This window comes from Lepus europaeus, chromosome 14 (assembly GCF_033115175.1).
Source record: "Lepus europaeus isolate LE1 chromosome 14, mLepTim1.pri, whole genome shotgun sequence".
In the NCBI taxonomy this organism is placed as follows: domain Eukaryota; kingdom Metazoa; phylum Chordata; class Mammalia; order Lagomorpha; family Leporidae; genus Lepus; species Lepus europaeus.
The window spans coordinates 56202852-56228639 of NC_084840.1; the positions used below are offsets into that span (position 1 = coordinate 56202852).

Consider the following 25788-nt stretch of genomic DNA (forward strand, 5'->3'; position numbering starts at 1 on the left):
ATGTAAAGACAGTCTCCAAAGAGGGAGAAGTATATGCAACAATTTAACAGTTCATGTTTTAATACAGTGACTATAAAAATAATTCCTAATGGCTATGTAAAAGAAAAATAAACAGAAAGTTAAGATATACAAAAAGTATTTGATATAAGAAACAAGTTTTAAGATGTGAAAATACACTACTTTTCATAAATAATCAGAGATATAAAAATTAAAACTTCAGTGAAATACCATTTTAAAGAGTAGATTTCATCTAATATGAAGCCCAAGTGCTGTCAAGGATTTCATCACACAAAAGGAACTCTGGTGGTACAACTGTAGATTTGAAATTAATCAGGTTTTAAAACAATTTCACTTTATCTCAAAGGCTGGAAGTTCACAAACCCTGTATCTAGGTTTGTACCAGAAAAAGAAAGGGCTCACATACACCAGCAGTCCTGAGCAAAAATGTTAATGTCAGCATTTCCTATAATAAATAAAAAACAAGGATATATAGAAAGAAAAATTGTGGTGTGTTACAGACCTGCAATGTAGTAAAAATTAGTGAACTTTATCCATATCCATAGACAAAAAAATTTCAAAAACAGTATTCAGTGGAGAAAAAAACCACAAATCACAGAAAAGTATGCCTATACTTCCATTTACACATTTATCATAAACTCATACAATTAAACAACAAAGTAGTTTCAATTAACATTTTTGCAAAAATATGAAGAGAAATCTTGGAAATAATAAATATAAAATTCAAGATAGTGATGAATTCTTAAGAGGATACACACATAAGTTCAGGGAAGGATAAACAAAAAGGTTGAGGGTGTTGATCATGTTCTATTCCTTGAGTTGGACATTCAAGGCTATTGATTTCACTATAATTCTTTGAATCTTATTTAGGTTAAAACATATAACTATACCTATAGACTACCTCATTCATGTCTGTATATATATTTTATATGTCCCACCTGAGGTTAAATAAGGTGACATTCTACCTTCTTATTTCTGCTCTCATACTATAAATAAATGTCTTTTCTCCTTCCATTTAATGCCACTTTTTTGCATATTTGTTGTATTTTGGTGAATGGAGTATACTCCATAGTAGTGGTAAAATGCTATCTAATGACCCTAAGAGCAAGAAGGGAATGATGTGTCTTTTAGAGAAAATATATGTGTGAGATAAACTTTGTGAAGGCATGAGTTACAGATCCATTGGCTGTGAGTTAATGAATGAACAATAAAAGGGGTCTTCAAAAAGTTCACGGGAAAACACGTTATGAAAAAAAACTATATATGAGAATTGATAAGGAAAGAATGATCCAACATGGGAAACAGGCCACATAGCAGATTCATAGAATGACAAACTCCCTAAACAGCACTCTGACCTCAGAATCAGTCCTTAAGGCATTTGGATTTGGCTGAAACGCCCATGAGAGCATTTCAGACATGGAAAGCCAAGACACTGTGGCAAAAAGTGACCTAGGATCTAGTCATGAAGGATCTCCATGAATGAGATCCCAGTGGAAAGAAGGAGCCATCAAAGAAGGAGGTGCCTTTCTCTGAAGGGAGGAGAGAACTTCCACTTTGCTTATGGCCCTGTGTAAATACTGATAGAGTTTGTGGACTCAAAAGGCTTCCATAGCCTTGGCAGCTCATGACAAGAGCCTTGGGTGATCACTGAAATCATAAATAAGAGTATCAACTGTTAAATCAACAACAGGAGTCACTGTGCACTTACTCCCCATGTGGAACCTCTGTCCCTAATGAGTTGTACTATGAGAATTAACTGTAAAACTTGTCTTCGAACAGTACTTTATACTTTGTGTGTCTATGTGGGTACAAACTGTTGAAATCGTTACTTAGTATAGAGTTGTTCTTCTGTATATAAAGATAATTAAAAATTAATCTTAATGAAGATTGGGATAGAGAAGGAGTAGGAGGTGGGACGGGAGTGGTGGTGGGAGGGGGGGTATGGAGGTAAGAACTGCTATGTAAGTAAAGTTGTACCTATGAAATTTGTATTCACTAAACAAAAGCTTTCTAAAAAAATGAAAAGAAAAAAAATTATATATGTATTTCAAAAGTTATTTTTTACCAAAATAAACATCTTTTGATATAATTTTTCACAAATGTTTTGAAGTTCCCTTATATATTAAATAAAGTATCTTTACATTTAAACACAAATAATACAAAGGAATGTATTGATCAATTGAAAAAATTGTAAATACTAGTTTGCAACAAGCTAATCATTTATTTGACCATAGGAGCAATTGTTCTGTATTCACTAATCCAGTGTTCATTGTAACTCCATAAAATGTAAATTTAAGAATAATGAAAAATGTGCATATCTTATAGTGTAAATAATAACAAAATAAGTTATATATTTTGTTAAGAATAAAATGAATAAAAAACAATTTTTTTAAAGATTTTATTTATTTATTTGAGAGGTACAGTTACAGACAGTGAGAAAGAGAGACAGAGAGAGAGGTCTTCCTTCTGCTGGTTCACTCTCCAAATGGCCACAATGGCTGGAGCTAAGCTGATCTGAAGCCAGGAGCCAGGAGCTTCTTCCAGGTCTCTCACACAAGTGCAGGGGCCCAAGCACTTGGGCCATCTTCTACTGCTTTCCCAGGTCATAGCAGAAAGCAGGATTAGAAAAGGCACAGCCAGGACTAGAACCGGTGTCCATATGGGATGCTGGTGCTGCAGGCAGAGGATAACCTGTGCCACAGTGTCAGCCCCCCACATATAAAATTTTATGTTATGGTTATGTGTAGATACATATATACACAAAAATTTGTTTTCCCTATATTATATGTAAAATAAATATAACACATAGATGAATCATACAAGATATATCATGTTAAAAATGTAGGGTGTCAGCGTTGTGGCAGAATGTAATGCCAGTGTTCCATATGGGTGCTGGTTCAAGTCCCAGCTGTTCCACTTCTAATCCAACGCCCTGCTAATGTGCCTGGGAAAGCAGCAGAAGATGTCCCAAGTCCTTGAGCCCTTGCACTCACACAGAAGACCTGGATGAAGATCCTGGTTCCTGGCTTCTACCTGAACCAGCCCCAGCCCCTGCTGTTACAGCAATTTGGGGAGTGAACCAGCAGATGGAAAATTCTCTTTATTTCTCCCTCTCTCTCTCTCTCTTTAACTCTGCCTTTCAAATAAATAAATAAATAAATAAATAAATCTTTAGAAAATTTACAATGAAGAACATCATATAGAGCACATAACCACTAGTAAAAAAATGCATATAAATGTGTGTGAATAAATGCTTCTATATGTATTTGCACATAGAATTACCTTTCTGGAAGGATACAACTGAAACATAACACTGATTAAAATTCAGTAAAGTAATAATAAGAAGACTAGCGTTACATTAAACACATGAGTTTTATAATAGATGTATGCATCATTTACATATTCACACCAATCCATTCATTGAGTACTAAAGAATGGGGCCAACCTTCCTGACTTAGACAATCAAACAGAAGCAGCATCATTCACAATGTTGAGGGAAAGAAGAAATGAGGAGCAGGAGTTGGAATGACAGTCATTCCTTCCTTCATTCATCTGTAAAATAAATCTTTATTGGGAGTCTGTTATCCAATAGGTGCTAAAGATAGAGCATGGGAAATATTATGGAGACACTCATTATGAAGTGTCAGTGGGAACATGCAAGCAGGAGCAAGCAGGGCATCTATTTGGGACTCTCATCTGGAATTGATTCCACCTCACTCCCCAGAGGATCTTTGATCAATTCTTATTCACAATATTAGAATGAATGACTGTGGCTGTGTGAAATGCAACCCTCAGAGAGATGTGGCAATATAAACTGTTTTTTTGTTTGTTTGTTTGTTTGTTTTTTCAAAAAAATCACTTCCAATTCATGTTTCTCAAATGTTAAAGGGAAAGGTATAATGGAATCTAAAATGAAAATCATCCTTTATCAATATATTGGGGGAAAGAGTTTTTTCTATGTGTACATGGCATTTTTATGCTTTTGCACTCACACAGATGTGTTCCAGTGTTCCAGTCCTGTTACCCATAACATTGGAGTTTAATTAAATATCTCATATGAAATTTCACCTAACATTATTCAATTGCCTTACGCACTGTCTGGCTTGTTCTCTTACAATATTACAACTTTAAATGAAAAAGAATCTATATATATATATATCTCCAGCCATCTTTACAGATACCTTGTTTCTGCCTTGATTTTGCCATCTAGTATGTGATTTTAGTCAGGTAGTGAGCCATGCAAGCCTTTGTTTTGTCATTGTAAAATGGGGATAGTGATGGTTGCTCACACTGTTCCAAACAGTGTGAAAGCAAAATCACATGGAGTACAAATAGGCTTTGGTTAACTTTGTGGCACAGAAGAGTACCAACTCTTAATAATTGTGGTTATTATCATACAGATAATGACTCAAATATTGTTTGCTTAAAAGAAAATTTTGATTCTTTTTCAATTTTAAATGGTGACTGAAAAGTTATATCAAAAAATCTAATTCACCTTTTTTTCATTACTGAGTAGAATTATCTAATGCAGGCACTTCAAAGAGTTTGTGGAAAATAGAGTTTTGTTTACTTCAGTGTAAAAATTTTTTAGAGGATAAGCATTTGGCACAATAGTGAATACACTGCTTGGAATGCCTGCATCCCATATCAGAGTGCATGGGTTCAAGTTCTAGCTCTGCTTTTTTTTTTTTTTTTTTGCTTGAAAGTCAGAGTTACACAGAGAGAGGAGAGCACAGAGAGAGAGTGGGTGAGAGAGAGAGAGAGTGAGAGAGAGAGTCATCCGTTGCAGATGGCTGCAACGGCTGGAGCTGTGCTGATCTGAAGCCAGGAGCCAGGAGACTCCTCCGGGTCTCCCATATGGGTGCAGGGGCCCAAGGACTTGAACCATCTTCCACTACTTTCCAGGGCCACAGCAGAGAGCTGGATTGGAAGTGGAGCAGCCGGGTCTCGCCCATATGGGATGCCAGCACTCAGGCAGCAGCTTTACCGCCTATGCCACAGCACTGGCTCCTATCTCTGCTTTTGATTCTAGCTTTATGCTAATGCACACTATAGGAGGCAGCAGATATGGTTCAACTATTTGTATTCCTGATACCCAAGTGGGAGACCCAGACTGTGTTCTGAGCTTCTCTCTTCAGTCTGCCCCACCCCCAGCTGTCATAGGTATTCAGGGTGTAAACCAGCGGATGGAAGATCTTTCTCTGTTTCTGTTTCTCTCTATCTTTCAAATAAAATGAAAATAATGAATAATTTTCTTGAAGTACTTCCTTAAAAAATTAAATATATGTTGCAAGGGGTCTTCAACACTTTTGTAGAAAATTTGTATTATAAAGAAACTATTGGGGCTGGCTCTGTGGCGTAGTAGGTTAAGCCCCTACCTTCAGTGCCTGCATCCCATATGGGTACCAGTTCAAATGCTGGTTGTTCCTATTCTGATCCAGCTCTCTGCTATGGCCTGGGAAAACAGTAGAAGATGGCTCAAGTCCTTGGGCCTCTGTACCTGTGTGGGAGACCCAGAAAAAGCTCCTGGCTCCTAGATTCAGGTCAGTCCAGCTTTGGCCATTGCAGCCATTTGGGGAGTGAACCAGTGGGTGGAAGACCTCTCTCTCTGTCTTTCCCTCTCTCTGAGTGTAACTCAGCCTCTCAAGTAAATAAATAAAATCTTTCAAAAAAAGAGATCAGTTTATTTTTTAAAAAAAGAAACTACTCATGGATTTCCAAATTTTAACACAAAATAAACTTATTTCCACTTGTCCATGAACATTTTAAAGTACATCGTATTATATTTTCAGAAAAACAAACAAAAGCACCATCAAACAGACTCACTATGAAAATGAGCAAAGCTTATAGAGTTCCTTGTGTATAGTTTCTGATAGACAATCCTTACCTCTAGTAGAGTTCTCAGTTTTTGGCACAGTTAATATTCACTGCTTTCACCATCTCTTCATTCTCAAGTATAGAGTTACCAATACTAAAGATTGTATATTTAAGAGTTTAGGTTTCAACACACTTTTAATTATAAGCATGTGATTACGGATTTATGCATTTTCATCTTGATTCTGTTCCTCTGGTTCAGCTGTGATTTATTCTGCTTAACTTAAGAAAGAAATGTTTGGGAAAAGAGGGGCCAGAGGCATGGAGAGCAAAGTCCATGATAAATTCCATCAACTAGTTTTTACTTATAATGACAAAGTAGAGATTTGGTATCATTTCACACGTTGGAGAAAAAATTCTTCCCAAACTCTCCTTTAAAAAAAAAAAAAAAAACTACCTAGTGTTTGTCATGGAGCTATAAAAACAGTTGGGCTTAAGTTTTAAAGTAGACAAATCAAAATATATGTGTAAAACGACAGTAAATTTTAACAAGAGAACAAAATTCCTACTTCTTTCCCAGGGACACTGAACACTAGCAGATATCTATATAAAAGTAATCCACTATATGTAAGGTCCTTCGTAGCTCAGCAATAACATGCTTTTTATATGCACACTTGTCTAAAACACAACTAAGTTTCAAAAATTAAAGAGAAAAAAGGAAATCATTTGCTGCATTCTAATAGAAATATTAGGAAAGCATGAGGTTCCATATTGATCTCACTTATCTGTTTTTACCCTCTGTTTTCTGATACTACTTTTAAAAGGTACAAAAGAAAATTTGTGGAAAATGGCAAATAAATCCTGCATAATCATCTTGAAATTAAGAAGTAGTTTTCTTCATCATACAAGCACAAAAACAAAATCACATGCTGACACAAATCAGAGATAAGCAAATTGTAGTGACTTACATTAACTAGTTGTCAAACATTTATATATCAGATACAGTTGTCTAGAAAACATTTTTAATATGGTTGCTGAGTTCCATCATTCCATTTTTACATTTTTTTTTAAATGTTCAAAGCTCAGACAATGGGTTTCTCATCATGCCAATCCAAGAAATAGGTTCTATCCAGGTTTTTCAATGACTTCCGACTGCGTATTCACAACCCAAGATATTGTTCAGTCCATTTAAACACATACCACTATGATCATTTCCTCCTTTCTGAAATTCTTTGCAACTCTGGCTTCTATCACAAAAGCCTCTGTCAGTTTTCTTCCTACCAGTCTAACTACTAACATCTGTGGGGGCTTCTCTTTCTCTGTTCATCCTATAAATACTATTCCTCTCCAGAAAGAGAATCAGTTTTTTTCATATCTTATTATGTCACCATGCTTACTCAATAATCACCTTATTCAAGATGCCCAATTCTCAACCTCTATGCCACGTTCAACTTATATAATCACCTGCCTCCTAGGCATGCCCATTTGTATGGTAACATATAGAGGTGATCATGCACACCGATCAAATCTTTTCCTGTACAATTTGAACATCTTTAATCCAAAAACCTAAAACTCGAAAGGCTCCAAAATCTGAAACTTTGTTAGTGACACTGTCGGACTTTAAAACATTTTCAGATTGTTGATTAGGGATGCTCAACAAGTAAAGTCTGTGCAAATACTCCAAAAAAAAAAAAAATTCTGAAATTCAGAAACACTTCTGGTTCTAAGTATTTTGGATAAGAGATAGTAAATCTGTATTTTTTATCCTTTTAGTTATTAGTGCCTTCAGTCACTCAGGCACTCAAACCTAAATGCTACATACCTACCCATTATCTCTATTCCTTTTGGTTGTATCTCATTACTACCCCTCAAATCTTTCCTCTTGTCAGCACCATCTCTTTGTCATAAGTGCAGAACCTCTTCTTTTTTCCAATCGTGTACTATAACCATCTTGTAAGTGATATTCTGCTTCCAAGTCCAATCTGCCTCCATCTAGCCCTTCCCTATTGCTGCCAATTCATTTTTCTTAAATTTTTAACTTCTGCTTCCCAGGACTTCAGAATGTACCCCAGATTCCTCCATCAGGAATATGCAGGTGCACACAGGTTTGTTTTGGGAGCCTCTGTCCAGGTTCTGCTCTCACAACTCAATACTCAATCATCATTTGCTCATGAGTCCATTCATTCATATCTTATTTTTCCCTCTCTTTGATTTCTCTCACTCTCTATTCATTCCTCTAATAATCAAGAATCACAGTCACTAAAAACATGTGGCTTCTCCATAGGTATTTAGTACCTGCTCTGTAGTTTATGACATATGAGTGGGCTTCAAACAGTTCACAGAAAACTGCATCATCTTTTTATTTCATTTCACCATGAACATTTGGAAGCTCCCTTGTATTGGATGAAGCACGTTTAAATGCTGCTGCAGAAATCAAGCTGGGGGGAAATTACAACTACATTGGAGAGGGAGAGGTAATTTATCACTTTTACTACATATCAATATATACAAGTTTGAGGTTGATTCATTTAAAGCTGGTTGGCAAGGAGATCCTGAACTCAAACCCAGTGCATTATAGGAATGTGGGTGTCCCAAGAAGACTCTTAACTGCTGCATTAGATACCTGCCCATGAATTTTAGTCATTTTTAAAAAATGAATAGTGAAATTGTATATTACAACACATTTGGAATTTCAGAATTACACTTCCGAAAGCGGGTGATTTCTTTCTTTTTTTTTTTTTTAAACTTTTATTTAATGAATATAATTCTTTACTTTTTGACACATTCGATCTACACATGTCTGATGTATGTAAATCTTTCCAAAAAGGTTTCTGTCGTTTATCTTGTAATGATCTGTCTTCCATATAATATAGAATGTAAGATACATTAAGACACATACTATTTCTTTTTTTTTTTTTTAAGATTTATTTTTATTTGTTTGAAAGAGTTACAGAGAGAGGTAGAGCCAGAGAGAGAGAGAGGTCTTCCATTCCACTGGTTCACTCCCCAAATGTTCGCAAATGCCAGAGCTCAGCTGATCTGAAGCCAGGAGCCAGGAGCTTCTTCCAGGTCTCCCACAGGAGTTCAGGGGCCCAAGCAGCTAGGCCATGTTCTACTGTTTCCCCAGGCCATAGCAGAGAGCTGGATCAGAAGAGGAGCAGCTGGGACTTGAACCAGCATCCATATGGGATGCAGGCACTGCAGACTGGGGCTTTAACCCACTGCGCCGCAGTGCCGGCCCCGACACATACTATTTCGTATTCACTGCTTTAATATATACACAAAAAATGCCTGGTATATACAAAGCATTCAAAAAAAATCAATGAACAAATAACCATAGAATATTTGGACCAGAGAACAAATCAAAAGGCAATGGGGAGTGGTGGAAGAAGTGCCATGAAGGCAAGATCCATCTTACTTAACCTAACGGCAAAAGGTGAAGCATTTCATTGGTAAGAATAGATAGGTTATTATCTTTACAGAACTCATGCTTTCATTTCATATGAGGAGAAACATTGTTGACATGTAAACTTCACAATAAGGAGGCTAAAAGATCTTCCTGGGATATTCTTAAAATCTGAAGTATCTTAACACTGGTATGACTGGGTAGTCATTTATTCCCTACAAGTGAACTACTAGACAAATTGTGAAAGCCCCTACCTGATCTTTCAATCATTGCAAATAATTACCAAAGATATTATTAATGCCTGATAACCAGTGGCTTGGAAGTGTAATTCTGAAATTCTAAATGTGTTGTAATATACAATTTTACTATTCATTTTTAAAAAATGACTAAAATTCATGGGCAGGTATCTAATGTAGCAGTTAAGAAGCTTCTTGGGACACCCATAATACCATAATCCACTGGGTTTGAGTTTGGGATCTCCTTGCCAACCAGCCTTCTGCTAATCCACACCTGGGGAGGCAGTGGTTATGACTCAAGTAGTTAGGTTCCTGCTACCCATTTGGGAGATTCAAACTGAGTTCTAGGCTCCTAGCTTTAACCTGGCAAACTGCCAGTCAGTAAGGGCATTTTGGAAGTAAACCAATAGAAGAGGATCTTTCTTTGTCTCTGTCTCTGTCTCTCTCTCTCTCTCACTCCTCTCTCTAATAAACAAAAATTTCAAAAATAAAATGACGAAGACCCAGTCATAAAACAAATCTCAAAACTGAAGCTATAAAATACAGATCCATAATATTAAATATCATATCACATACAATTGTAAGCAATAAAGCAATAATGTTTAGATTTAGAAATGAAATATAGCAAATTGATAGACTGCTTTTCAAAATAAGCTCTAGAATTAAGGACTCCTTTTTTCTTGTAAGCCAGAGAGAATTTTCTATACTGTTATCCATAAAATTTTCTAAAGTTATATATTCTTCTATTTTTAAATTGAATATTCTTAATCCAAAAACTCCACTGATTATAAAAAGCAAAATTCAATTTTATCCACCAAGAGTGGAGAGAGGTTACAAAATTATCTAGTATGTGACTATAGGACTGATGAGTTCAATCAGAGAACATTTTAAGAATGAATAAGAATCAATAAGGAGATTTTCTACTACAAGTTAGGAGAACCTCAAAATTTGAAAATGACACCTTTTTTTTCTTGGTAGACCTTTGCAAGTTTATTTTCTTTGAATAGATTTGGTCTGGCTATGAATCTGTACCCTGTCAACTCTGTTTCTGTCTGCTTTTCCTTACAAAGGAAATTATCCCAAACTTCCTCTATGAAGCCAGCATCACCCCAATTCCCAATCTCACTTTCCAATGCTGGTACATAGGCTCTCGACTGCTGGAGTCCTGAGTTGTGGGTGTTCACACTCTCCATGTAGGTCCACTGTGTCCCTCTAATTTTTGTAGAGTTTCCACTGCCATTTTCTCCCTAACTCTTCCCTGAGACTACACTCTCTCCACCTTTTTTAAACTATCTTCTCCTGGACTAGAGCAGTGATGTTCCCTCCCTACTCTGCCATCTTGGAACCACATAAATAACACATTGATTTATTAATCTGACTCAAGTTCTTTTTCAATCTTCAGGATTATTTTAATGATTAATATTTTCCCATATAAGAAAGCTGTGCTTAACATTTAATCAAATTGCAGTATGGTTCATTCATTATAAATCATAATCAATAGTACTTGAACAACCTATAAAAAACATAGCCTAAGTGCAACTTTGCCTCAGTCTCATGCCATGTTAGTCTCCAGGAGAATTCCTGAAAAACCAAGAACTTTCACAGAGCAAAGGCATGACATACATCTGACCTGCAGAAGAAATGTAACATTCCAAAGCCAAAATGTTTGAGTAGTAAATGATTTGATACAATTTTAAGTTTTAATAATTTCAATCAGTGATAATTTCAGTTGTTGTTTTCCCCCTTTTTTTTAAAGAGTTTTTTTTAGTATCTTCTGAAATTTTCCATTCCTGTTTACCCCATAGGAATGTAGGAAGAGTCACCAAGATAATATGTGTAAAGTTTTTAAACTCCCTGGAAGAAGGGTGTTAAATATCTAGCATTATTAATGTCTCCTGTCTAGCAAACTATAAGTATAAAGATCAGAAAAACATAGTATGCTTTGTGCTTTGGGTAAAATATTTTGACAAACCAAATAAGTACCATATGGAACAGTTATAATCATAGTTAAAACTTAGAAGTGTAACTAATTTTTATAACAAATTTTTTAATATCTTTATAAATTTGAACTATTTGGGGGCTAGCGCTGTGGTGTAGTGGGTAGGGCCACAGCCTGCAGTGCTGGCATCCCATACAGGCACTGGTTAAGTCCTGGCTGCTCCACTTCTGGTCCAGATCGCTGCTGTGGCCTGGGAAAGCAGTGGAAGATGGCCCATGTTCTTGGGCCCCTGCACCCCCATGGGAGACCCAGAAGAAGCTCTTGGCTCTTGCCTTCGGATTGGCGCAGCTCTGGGTATTGCTGCCAACTGGGGAGTGAACCAGTGGATGGAAGACCTCTCTCTCTCTCTGTCTCTGTCTCTGACTCTCCTTCTCTCTATGTGTAACTCTGACTTTCAAATAAATAAATAAATCTTAAAAAAAAAATGTGATCTATTTTAACTGGTATTTAGGACATTTACTGCCATGCAGAAAACAAACAAAAAGACCATTATCCACACAATGGTATCAGTAGTGAATTGCTAGATTCACAACTCTGTGACTAGTGATAAAACCTAATCCAGTTTTCTATCACATCAAAATAACTACCTTTTAAATCAATATCCATTTAAAAGAATCATTCTACATGTGCTGAAAAGGGTGGGGGAACAACACATCTTTTTAGAATTTACCTTGAATGATAAATTGTTCCATGTTTCCTTTGAAAGGCTGAATGTGCTCTTCTGAGGAGACCTGATACACTTTCCCCGCTTCAACCTCACAGGCTGAAATTAGAGAAAAACAATGTTTAAAGCATCACAATGACAATAGGGCATTAAAACAATGGTAAAATCTTAACATCAGTGTTGAGATAATCCTGCTAACCACCCTGACATATGTTCGGCAGATATTTTGAAAACATCCAATTTCTGACATAAGAAGCTTATGACCAACATTTCCTTTCAGAGAATCTTAAAAAAAGATTCTTCATAATCTATAATACAGCCCCATCATATCCAATCAAATCCTTTCACCTTTCAATTTCAGTCTCTTTAACTGTAAAAGGGGCGTGATTCTAGGGAGCCTACCTCTCAGTGCAGTTACAAGCATCAATCTGTCAATAGATGTAAAGTGTTAGAATACTGGCTGACATATACTAAAGCAATATTTACCTATTTTCTATTCCTATTATCAACTGGATTATAATACAATTTTATCCTTAACTAAAATCAGAATTTATGAAAAGTGACAAATAACAACAGCACTGGTAATGTCAATACAGTGACCTATAGTTACAGAGGAACTACTACATGCCATATATATTTTTTTAACTTTTATTTAATGAATATAAATTTCCAAAGTATAGCTTATGGATTACAATGGCTTCCCCCTCCCCCATAATTTCCCTCCCACCCGCAATCCTCACCTTCCCTGCTCTCTCTCCCCTTCCATTCACATCAAGATTCATTTTCAATTATCTTTATATACTGAAGATCTGTTTAGTATATATTAAATTAAGATTTCAACAGTTTGCCACCACATAGCAACACAAAGTGAAAAAATATTGTTGGAGTATTAGTTATAGCATTAAATAACAGTGTATAGCACATTAAAAACAGAGATCCTACATGATATTTTTTAAAAATTAATTAATTTAACGTGCCAGGGGATTCCAATACAATCCCATCAAGGTGGCATGTACCAATGCCATCTCACTAGTCCAAGTGATCAATTTCAGTTCACAATTGATAGCTCTGATAGGTCTAAGAGTCAAAGGGATCACACAAACAAGACAAGTGTCTGCTAATACTAACTGCTAGAATCAAAAAGGGAGAGAAGGATCCAACATGGGAAGTGGGATACACAGCAGAGTCATAGAATGGCAGATGTCCTAAATAGCACTCTGGCCTCAGAATCAGCCCTTAAGGCATTCAGATCTGGCTGAAGAGCCCATGAGAGTATTTTAGGCATGGAAAGCCAAGACACTCAGGAAAAAAAAAAAAAAAAAAGACCTAAATGAAAGATCTCTGCAAGTGAGATCCCAGTGGAAAGAACGGGGCCATCAAAGATGGAGGTACCTTTCTCTGAAGGGAGGAGAGAACTTCCACTTTGACAATGACCCTATTGGAATAAGATCAAAGTCGGTGAACCGTAAAGGCTTCCATAGCCTTGGCAACTCATGACTAGAGCCTAGGGAGATTACTGATGCCATAACCAAGAGTGTCAAATTGTTAAGTCAACAACAGGAGTCACTGTGTACTTACATCCCATGTGGGATCTGTCCTTAATGTGTTGTCTAATGTGAAGTGATGCTATAACTAGTACTAAAACAGTATTTTTACACTTTGTGTTTCTGTGTGGGTGCAAACTGATGAAATCTTTACTTAGTATATACTGAATCGATCTTCTGTATATAAAGATAATTGGAAATGAAAAAAAAAGAAACCTGGTGTTAAATTGGAAATTGCATAGAAAATTAATTAATTTAAAAAAACATATCATGTAGGATCTCTGTCTTTAATTTTTAAAAAATACCATATATTTTTTAACTTACTCATTAACTTAATAATTAGAATAAGTCAGTAAGGTAGACATTATTATCCCCTTTTAACAGATGAGGAAGTTAAAGCTCAAATAAGGTGCTAATTTTCTCAAGGGCCTATAGATATAACAGCAGATTCATAGTTGAAATCCTGATCTGAAGTGGAAGTTAATATTCTTTGCATGCCTTTGGTATCATAACCATCTACAGATCCAGCTCATGGGAAAATGTAATAAAAGGTAAGTTTCTTTTGGTGCATTTTTTAAATTCATGAATAAGTTTTTATAATATTCATTTTTCATGAACTTTTAGAAGACACTTCATCTGCATAAATTTAAAAAAAATGCTCCAAAAAAATCTTACTTTTTAATTTCATTTTTTTACAAACTTTTTAATGTACTCTCATGTCTCTCAGAAAATTTCCGAAGAAATGTCTGTAATTAGGGTAATAACAAGAAATCTTATCAAAAAAAGAAGGAATTCAAAATTTAAAACAAAATTCTGGAGAGATAAAGGACTGACTAGGAAAACCTATCACTAATTCTAAAGAAAAGTCGCCAGTTCTCCAAGGAGACTGTAATTGTACTTTAAGATTTTCTTTTGCCTCTAAAATTGTCTTTCCCTTTTCAGCCTCCAGACCACTGACTTGCCTAAGCAGAGAAATACAGGAGGGTTGAATTGTTGGCACACAAGCTGCCTATCCAAGATAAAAGACAATTAATTAGGTGCAGAAAAATCTACGACCAACTGAGGCACAGCTAGGATTCTCCCTGCCCATATGCCCCTTGCTTTTCACCTAGGAAGTCTCTCACACATTAGGATGCTGGAGACTGCCCAACCCATATCTCTAGCCCAGTTACTAACCGTTCCAGATTCATACATTAAACAGCCACTGATTCTAAATGCTCAGTATTTTCAATACAAACCTCATCATAGCCTTCTCTAAACTTGATTCTTCTCTTTTTTTTTTTTTCTCTGTTGGTGGTAGTAACACCTAATCTAATGGCTCTAGTTGAGGAGCTCCAAGGTGGTAAAAAAACAAAACAAACAAAACAAAACAAAAGGTAGGAAATGTACTCTCAGGGGAGAACTAGAGAGAAAACTGTAGTGGGAATTCTACAGCAGGAAGAGGAATGTTGTGGACCTGTGAGGAAGGTGCAAACACACAGCACTAACAGGGACCCAACACATTAAGCAGCTGAGAGCCAGAGCAGCCAGCAGCTTGGAGATGGGGGTGAGACCAAACAGCAGCAGCCCATGGTGATATGGATAGAGTCTGGCCTGGAGCCTTAGGGGAGAGTAGGTCCCCACAGACCCAGTGGAAGTAAAGGGGCATATTTCTCTCACCCTATCCTCCCCACAACAGTGCCCAGCATCCAGCTGAGAGAGGGCAGGCATCATTTTGGGCTCAGATAGCAGCTTCAGAAGACCTTATACGCATGCATAGCAACTGGCTGAGACAAGATACCATTACCTCGGAAGTACTGGAGGCAGTGGTGGAGAGAGGGCAACATTTAGCCAGTGACTTTTGTGTATGTGTGTGAACCAAACATTCTAGCAGAGGGAAACATCTGTGGTCCCCACTGACTTTGAGGCTGGCCGGGAGGATAGACATGGGGCTGGCACTCACGTAGGACTGTGAGGTGCTCCCAGCCTCCCACCATACCACAGACCCTCAGGCTCAAGCTGTCTAGGCAGAGCACTGATGGACAACTGGCTCTCCATGGACAAGACAAGCTGGTATGGCAGAGTGGCAACTCTGCAATAAGTGACAATGGGAGCCTTGTGTGCTAAGACTGCTGGGACTCAGTGGCTGCACAAGAGGTTGCAGGGAGTAGCTGAGTCTCTGGGTAATCACTATATGCAGCTCCATAGGCTGGGAGCTCTCTGGATGTCTAGGGTGGGTCAGTGCAGTGGGAACCATGATTGGAATGAGGACTGTACATGTTCAATAGCACATGTTTGGTTCATGTGCTATTGAAGATGAGTGCTATACCCATTGGGGGCTAAAGTCTGGGCATTGATAACTTTGGAGGAGAGGAGATGAGAGTGTGGTCACACCAACAGAGGTGACAATTCCACAACTTCTGTTAACAAGAGATCTAGTATACCCAACATGGGTGTTACCATGGATACTTGCTCTACCCTAGAACACTGATCAGAGCTTCCTGGCCACACCTATCACATATGTCTTGCTATTCATTGAAAGTGAAGACATTCCACTAAGCCACAGAGGCATAGTTCAAAGATAAAAGCCATCAGAAGAGAAAATCAATAAATATCTCTACAAAAGCCTAAAAATAAAGGCAGAAATTCAAGAAACAAGAATAAAGAAGATATCATGACTCCCCCAAAGGAACATAACAACAGTTTCAACATTAGAATATGATTAAGAGATTGATGAAAAGCAGGAAATGGAATTCAAAAAATTAATCAGGAATCCTCAAAAGCAATCAGAAGCAAATCTAGGAAGTGAAGAAATTCATACATGACACGAATGAAATTTTTACCTCTGAAATTGAAATTTTAAAGAGAAATAAAAATGAAATATCAGAAATGAAGAATGCAATAGATAAATAAAATGTGGTGGAAAGCCTTAACAACAGACTTGGTGAGGCAGAAGAAAGACTATCTGAGTTAGAAGACAAATTTTTGTAAATTTTTTAGTCAGACCAAAAACAAGAAGAAATTGGAAAATTTAAAACAGTGTTGGGGATTTATGGGATACTATCAAACAACCCAACATGGGGGTCTTAGGAGTTCCTTAAGGTGTGAAAAGAGAGAATGGAGTAGAAGGCCTATTTAGTGAAATAATTACAGGGAAGTCCCCCAGTTTGGTGGAAGAAAGGGAAATCCAACTACAGGAAGCACATAGAATTCCTAATACTCATGATCAGAATGGATTTTCACCATACATATTGTAGTCAAACTTTCAACAATAAAATATAAAGAAAAGGTTCTAAATGTGCATGAGAGAAATACCAGATTTCTTTTGGAGAGTCTGCAATTAGATTCATACCCGATATATCATCAGAAACTCTTCAGGCCAGGAGAGATTGGAGAGACATAGTCCAAGCCTTCAGAGAAAAAAAAACTGTCAACCCAGAATATTATACCCTGCAAGGCTCACATTTATGAATGAAGATGAAATAAAGACCTTCCATAACAAACAGAAATTGAATTTGTCACCACTCATTCATCCATACAAAAATGCTTAAGGATGTGCTACACACAGAAATTCAGAAAGATAGCCATCATTATGAAATAAAGTGAAGACAGAAAATTTGCCAGAAAAAGTACAAAACAAATCCAATTAAACAATAGGAATATTTATGGAAAAATGACACGGTCAAGTCACTATACATGTATTGAATGTAAATGGCTTCAACTCTCCAGATAAAATTACAGAATGGCTGAATGGATTAAAAAAAAGATTCATCTATTTACTGCCTATAAGAAACACATCTCATCAACAATGATATCTGCAGACTGAAAGTGAAAGGGTGGAAAATGTATTCCATGCTGATGGAAACCAAAAAAGAGCCATTCTAATATCAGACAAAATAGACTTTAATACAAAAACTATTAAAAGAGATGAAGAATGGCACTACGTAATGACTAAGGTATCAATTCGGTAGGAGATGTGATTATAATAAATGTGTATGTACCCAATTATAGGGCACCTGGCTATTTAAAGGAAATGTTAACAGATATAAAGGGAGATATAGACTCCAATACAACAGTAATGGTGGGGCTACAACACCCCACCATAAACAATGGACAGGTCAATCAGACAGAAAATCAGCAAAAAACAAAGGAGTTAATCAACACTATGGACCAAATGGACTTAACTGATATCTACAGAACTTTTCATCCTATGGTTGCAGAATACACATTCTTCTCACCAGTACAGGGAGTTTTTTTCTAGGATAGACCATATGCTATGCCATAAAGCAAGTCTCAGCAAATTCAAAACAATTGAAATCTCATCAGGCATCTTCTCTGACCAAAATGGAGTGAAGCTGGAAATCAACAACTCAAGAATCTCTTAATCATATACAAACACCTGGAGACTGAACAACATACTTCAGAATGAACAGTGGGTCATAGAAGAGATCAAAAGAGAAATAAAAAAAAAATTCTGGAAATGAATGAAGACGAGACTGTATCATCTCAAAACTTATGGGATACAGCAAAAGTAGTATTAAGAGAGAAGTTTATGGCAATTGTTGCCTACATCAAGAAATTGGAAAGGTATAAAAAATGAATTATCAATGTATCTCAAGGAACTAGAAAAACAAGAACAAAGCAAACCCAAAATTAGCAGGAAGAAAGAAATAATTGAATTAGAGAAGAGATAAACAAAATTGAAGTGAAAAAGAAAAAAACAATATGGAAGATCAGTGAAATGAAGAGCTGTTATTTGAAAAAATGAACAAAACTGATACACTATTGGCCCAACTAACCAGAAAAAGAGAGAGAAGACCCAAATCGATAAAATTAGATATGAAAAAGGAAATGTAACAACAGATACCACCGAAATAAAAATAATCATCAACAGTTACTACAAAGAACTATATGCCAATAAATTGGCATGAAGAAATGGAGAGATTCCTAGATACATACAATCTACCAAAATTGAATTATGAAGACACAGAAAACCTAAATAAGCCAATAACCAAGACAGATACTGAACCAGTAATAAAGACCCTCCCAATAAAGGAAAGTCCAGGACCAGATGGCTTCACTGTTGAATTCTACCAGACATTTAAAGAATTAATTTTAATTTTTCTCAAGCTATTCAAAACAATTGAAATGGAGGGAATCCTCCCAAACTCCTTCTATGTAGCCTGCATCACCTTGATTCCTAAACCTGAAAAAGATAAAACAGAGAAAGAGAATTGTAGACCAATATCCTTGATGAACATAGATGCAAAAATCGTCAACAAAATACTACCTAATAGAATCCAACAATAGAAAGATCATTCACCCAGACCAAGTGGGATTTATCCCTGGTATTCAGGGATGGTTCAACATTCACAAATCAATCAATTTGATACATCACACTAACAAACTGAAGAACAAAAACCATATGGTTATCTCAATAGGTGCAGAGAAAGCATTTGATAAAATACAACATCCTTTCATGATGCAAACCTTAAGTAAATTGGGTATAGAATTAATATTGCTCAACACAATCAAGGAAATTTATGACAAACCTATGGCCAGCATCCTATTGAATGCAGAAAATTTGGAAGCATTTCCCCTAAGATCTGGAACCAGACAGGGATGCCCACTGTCATCATTGTTATTTAATATAGTCCTGGAAGTTTTAGCCAAGGAATTAGACAAAAAAAAAAAAAAGAAAAGAAAATCAAGAGATGAAAATTAGAAAGGGGGAAATCAAATCATCCCTATTTCCAGATGATATGATTCTGTAGATATGGGATCCAAAAGATTGCATTGAGAAACTATTGGAACTCATAGAAGAATTTGATAAAGTAACAGGATATAAAATTAACACATAAAAATAAATTACCTTTGTATACACAGACAATGCCATGGATGAGAAAGAATTTTTAAAATCAATCCTGTTCACAATAACTCAAACAAGCATTAAATATCTTGGAATAAATTTAATCAAGGATGTCAAAGATTTCTACAATGAAAATTAATAAAACATTAAAGAAAGAAATAGAAGATGACATTTAAAAATGGAAAAATCTTCCATGTTCATGGACTGGAGGAATCTGCATCATCAAAATGTCCATAACATCAAAAAGCAATTTCCAGATTAAATGTGATCCCAATCAAAATATGAAGGACATTTTTCTCAGATCTAGAAAAAAATGAGGCTAAAATTTATATGGAAACACAGGAGACCCCAAATAACTAAAGCAATCTTATACATCAAAAGCAAAGCTTCACAGTACAGATTTCAAGACATATTACAGGGCAATTTTAATCAAAATAGCCTGGTACTAGCACAAAAAAAGACATGTAAGTCAATAGAACAGAATAGAAACTCCAAAAATCAATTGACAGTACTACAACCAATATCTATTTAACAAATGAGCTAAAGGCAATCCCAGGAGAAAGGACAGTCTCTTACACAAATGGTGCTGGGGAAACTGCATCATCATAAGGGGAAGTATGAAATTAGACCCCCTACCTTTCACTTTATACAACAATCCACTCAAAATAGATTAAACACCTAAATCTATGACTTGATACCATCAAATTACTAGAGAACTTTGGGGAAAGTATCCAGGACGTTGGAATAGGCAAAGACTTCTTAGAATAGACCCCAGAAGCACAGGCAATCAGAAAGAAGAAATTCAAATGGTCATAAAAGACATTATAAAATGCTCAGGATCATTAGCCATCACGGAAATGCAAATCAAAACCACAATGAGGTTTCACCGTACCCATGGTAGAATGGCTTTCATACAGAAATCAACAAACAGCAAATGCTGGTGAGGTTGTGGGGGAAAAAGGTATGCTAATTCACTGTTGGTGGAAATGTAAACTGATCCAGCTACTGTGGAAGATAGTATGAAGATACTTCAGAAATCTGAATATAGACCTACTATATGATCCAGCCATTCATCTTCTGGTAATTTATCAAACCAAAATAAATTAGCACATGAAAGATTTATCTGTACCCCCATATTCATTGCAGCTCAATTCACAATAGCTAAGTTATGGACTCAACCCATATGTCCATGAACTGAAGACTGGATAAAGAAAATATGGCATATATACAGCATGGAGTACTACTTAGCTCTAAAAAAAATTGAAATCCTATCATTTGCAACAAAATGAATGCAACTGGAAATCATTTTACATAGTGAAATAAGCCAGTCCCAAACAGATAGATATGTTTTCACTGATCAGGGGTAACGAATAGAGTACCTAAAATGTAATGTATTGGAGTGAAATGGACATTTTGAGTTTCAATGATTGTTTATAACACTTGTCTCTTCTGTTGAGGAACAGTGTTTTTTTTTTTTTTTTCTTCATACTATTTTTGAACTCTTTAGTTAGTGAAGGGTTAACCTTATAATCATGAAGTAAACTGAAAGTAGATCTTTCTAAAAATTAAGAATGGGAATGGGAGGGGAGGAGGAAGAAGGGTTGGAGCGTGGGTGGGAGGTAGAGAAGTACCACTGTGTTCCTAGATCTGTATTTATGGAATACATGAAACTTGTATAAGTTAAGTAAAATTTTAAAAATAGCTCTAGTCAAAATAGGAGAGTTATTCTCAACTCCCTCTTTATTGTTATCTCCTAAATTTATCTTAAGTTACTGTTACCATCTCCATTCCTTCTCTATTCTGATACAAATGCCCTCATCATTCCTATCACAGCTACTGTAAAAACCACTTACCTGGGCTTTCTCTCATCTTCCACAGATCCATATTCCTCCTAATTTTTAAACTATCCAGAAAAGACCAGACATGTTAGTGATCACTGTTAGTGATCACTGCTCTCCCAGACATAGTGTGAAGAGGGGGAAAAAGACAGACCCTGGGACATGAAAGTTCAAACTATGATTTTTAAAATATTTTTAAAAATGAAAGCTATATGCATTCAGCAGAAACTGATCTTCGAATTTTGATCTTTCACAGTATACTACCATCAGGAATGTATTCCTTCATGTTGTTGGGCAGCAATGGTGAGCCATAGTTCCCAGTTAATCAGATAATTACAAGGAAAAATGACTGTTATGCCACTGTGTACTATGTTGCCAGTGTTTCTTGGATACATTAATCAATAATTGGCATATGATTTTCAGTACCTCATTATAAAACAGACCATGTTAGATGACTTTGTGAAACTCTAGGATCATGTAAGCATTCTGTGCAGCCTTCAGGTAGGCTAGACTAAATGATGATGTTTGATAGATTAAGTGTATTAAATGAATTTTCAACTTTTGATATTTTCTAATTGCTAACCAATCTATTCACATGTGATCCAGATACTGAACAACTAGGTATGGCATTCAAGGTACTGCTCTAGGCATCCCAGATATTACTATGAATAAAACTGAAAATACCTCTGTCATCAGAAACTCTCTTTTACTATCCTATACAGTCTACACTTAATTATTTTTCAAGTTCAATAGGAAGAGTATAATACTAATAGCCTAATATTTAACACTTTAAGCCTGCATGAGAAAAAAAAAAATCTCCAGTTTCTTACCTGATCTGATTTCCAAAACCTCAACCCAAAAGCACGGAAAAGAAATATTTTGACTGTTAGCCATAATTATTTATTTTTCCGTCTTCAAACATTAGAACATATAAATAACCAACACCTGTTTCTTCATTATGCTATTGCATGTCTTGAATTCTAGGATGTTATAAGAATACCCTAAATGTAGGAAGCTGCATAAGGCTATCTAATGAGTCTAGTGCCCTAACGGAAGACTCTATAGAACTATACTCTTAATATAAATGTAAGCATTCTTTTCTATTTCTCCTGTCTTTTCCTCTTACTTAGAATAGAACTTCCTGATGACAGTGGGCATCAAGTAGAATTCCAGAATAGAAAAGTGCGAGGATATTTAATGCCAGCCACATCTCATATCCACTCCTCTTTCTAAAAGGGTGTGGGTATTCCCAGTGATGTTCATTCACAATGCTTCCATGCAGCTTTTTCCTTTCTGTGCTGCTCTAATCATTACCATTCTTAACTAAATCCTGAGCAGAAATTTCTCTTCAGTATATCATCTGTAGAATGGTACATCCAGAGGTTTCTTTAAAACACTTCAGATATACATATATTAACATAAATATTTGTTCAATTGAAAAGTTAATGTTTTTCAGTCTCCCATCAATAGTTCAGGTTTTAAACTTTTTAAAACTATATTTAAGGTATATAAATTTCACATATTTCAAGCACACAGATTAAGGAACATAGCATTACTTCCTGCACTACCCTCCGACCACGCTCCCACCCTTCCTCAGCCCTCCTCTCAATTTTTACAATCTACTTTCAGTTCACTTTCCTCTTTTTTTTTTTAATTTTTTTTTTTTTAATTTTTGACAGGCAGAGTGGACAGTGAGAGAGAGAGACGGAGAGAAAGGTCTTCCTTTTGCCGTTGGTTCACCCTCCAATGGCCGCCGCGGTAGGCGCACTGCGGCCGGCGCACCGCACTGATCCGATGGCAGGAGCCAGGGGCTTATCCTGGTCTCCCATGGGGTGCAGGGCCCAAGTACCTGGGCCATCCTCCACTGCACTCCCTGGCCACAGCAGAGAGCTGGCCTGGAAGAGGGGCAACCGGGACAGGATCGGTGCCCCGACCGGGACTAGAACCTGGTGTGCCGGCGCCGCAAGGCGGAGGATTAGCCTAGTGAGCCGTGGCACCGGCCCAGTTCACTTTCTACTCATAAGATTAACCCTATACTAAGTAAAGAATTGAACAATTAGGGAAGAAAAAAGAAAACACTGTTTACTTATTTACTATATTAAGAAAGAAAGACCTGTTGGATTAAATACAAAGAATGTCAAGTTCTAGAATCTACACAAGAGTACTAAAGGAAGTTCATGGAAAAAAGAACTAAAGACTAAATTTATTTTGGGAAAAATTTTGAAATCCGTGGACATCCAAAGTATTCAGAAAATTCATAAAAACATGTATTATGAAAAAAACTGATTGAATTTCAAAGGTTTTGTAACAAAATAAACCTATATTTTAACATCACTTTCTATGAATTTCTTGAAGTACCTTCACATATCCCTACATATGTATAATTATAATATATATTTCCTCATATTCAATACTATATATGAATATGTTCAATGTGATGAGATAATATACAAAGAGGAAGGAAACTTCTTTAAAAGACTGGATCCCATTCTTCCCTTAAGTGTAGTATATCATGTTACACAACATGTCATCCTGGCTATTACTTATCAACTTCAAAACTGGTATGTGACTATATAAATTTTTTAAAAAATACCAAACACTACAATCTTACAAACTTGAAGGGTCATTTAAAAACATTATTAAAAACAGAACAAAGATAGAGTTCCTGGAAAATTTGTATTACAGTCAAATCCAAATATTAAAAAACATTTGTTAGGAGACTGTTGGCCTAACTCAGTAATTCCAATCATGTCAACTTTTGTTTAAAGACCTTTCCAAGCCAAAAAGATTTTGTATCATGTTAAAGGGCTAATATTGGAAAGCATGCATTAAGTTTCCAAATACAAAGAAAAATCCAGGTTAGGGAAAGGAAGAAAAAAAATTCTCAGACAGTTCCATTGGTAAATGGGCTCTAGGGTATTCATGTCATCCACAGAGTGGCACATCACAGGGCAAACACAACCTTACTGCTGTCAGATTAAACCAAGAACATCATCACATGCCACTCCCTTCAATGAACCCTGACTATGAGGAGTCTGGTTATTTTTCTTAGGGAAATTGGAATATTTTAGCTGTAATTTATGCAAGCCTCCAAGTTCAATCTATGTTAATCACAGTTTATAGTCACTGCTTTTCTGTGAACTTCCAGAAGGTTTCATTGGCATCTACAAACCTGCCTCAGCAAATATAAAGGAAGCCACATAACAAAGGGGAAGAAACAAGGTTGATTAGATCAAGAAATTCTTCCAAAACCAAATTGTTTCCCATGTAAACCTGGTTTCTGCATTATCCTGCACTTGGTTTTAGGAGAGACAAAACACTCTAGCTTCTTAAAGAAGATCAATGCAGACAGTGAGCAACTTAGAAAATAGTTGTAACTACAGAGATTGGACCCCTCATTTAGTCTCCAGAAATTACTCCCAGAAAAAAAATCTTGCAGAATTGGCCCACCCATGGAGCTGCTCTTGATGCCACAATCAGGACCTGCAGTATGTGTTGTGTTCCAGAGATTCGACTGTTGGTTTGAGACTCAAACCTCACCTGCTAACTCTTCATCATCAAGCAAAGTGCTGCCCTATGTATGCCTTTCACTCTGCCACTCAGTGCTCACAGAGCCAGTGACTGAGAACAACAACAATGATGCAGGAAAACCCAGTCTCTCCATATCACTGCTTGTTGGCAATAAACAAACAAACAAACAATAGAAGCAGTACAAGATGATACCTACCTTCACCACTGCACACAAGCACATATATTGACAGAAACAGACATCACACACAGACAGAAAGGTACAGATTTGAGAAATATTTAGAAAGCAAAATGAGCTGAACTTGGCAACAAACTAAATGTTAATAAGTGGTCTGTCATGAAGAGTCAAACTTCAGAGTCAATTATGGAATCTTTTCAGAATCTTCCTACCAAAACTCAAATTCAAGCCATTTTGAAAACAGTCTCTAGCAATAAGATCCATAAACAAGTTTCCAGGGCAATTCTAGTGCCGATGGGGTTGAAAACTTGGGTGGCTTGGGATACAGCATGCAGGATGAGAGCTGATTTCAGAAGAAACAAAATGAACTTACTGGGTTTTAGATGCTATCAAGCATCAGAGATGTAAGATTGCAGGTCAGCATAGTAACAAAATTGAATATGGATATTATCACTTGAGGAAAGCATGTACAGTGAGAAAGGTGGCTGAATGCCAATCGGAATGTCAATTTTTAAGAAGAAGCCAGAAAGACTGAGAAGACTATGAAGACAGAAGACTCAGAAGGAATTTGCAGGTACAAGGAGAACCAGAAGTGAGTGGGGTAATGAAGCTAATGGAATATTGAGATACAAAGAGTCAAATGCAAAAGAGATACGGAATACTATAGGCATTGAAATAAAATGTCATTTAATTTGGAAATGAATGACATAGTTTC

General features: G+C 36.3%; 1 protein-coding gene across 1 annotated transcript in view; it reads right to left on the bottom strand.

The window, feature by feature from the left end:
* Positions 1-25788, bottom strand: part of FMN2 (formin 2) — a 358901-nt gene that overhangs the window by 92925 nt on the left and 240188 nt on the right. The window contains exon 14 of the mRNA XM_062210677.1: positions 12144-12236. Coding sequence (XP_062066661.1) covers positions 12144-12236 — 93 coding nt within the window. The remainder of the gene's footprint in view (positions 1-12143; positions 12237-25788) is intronic.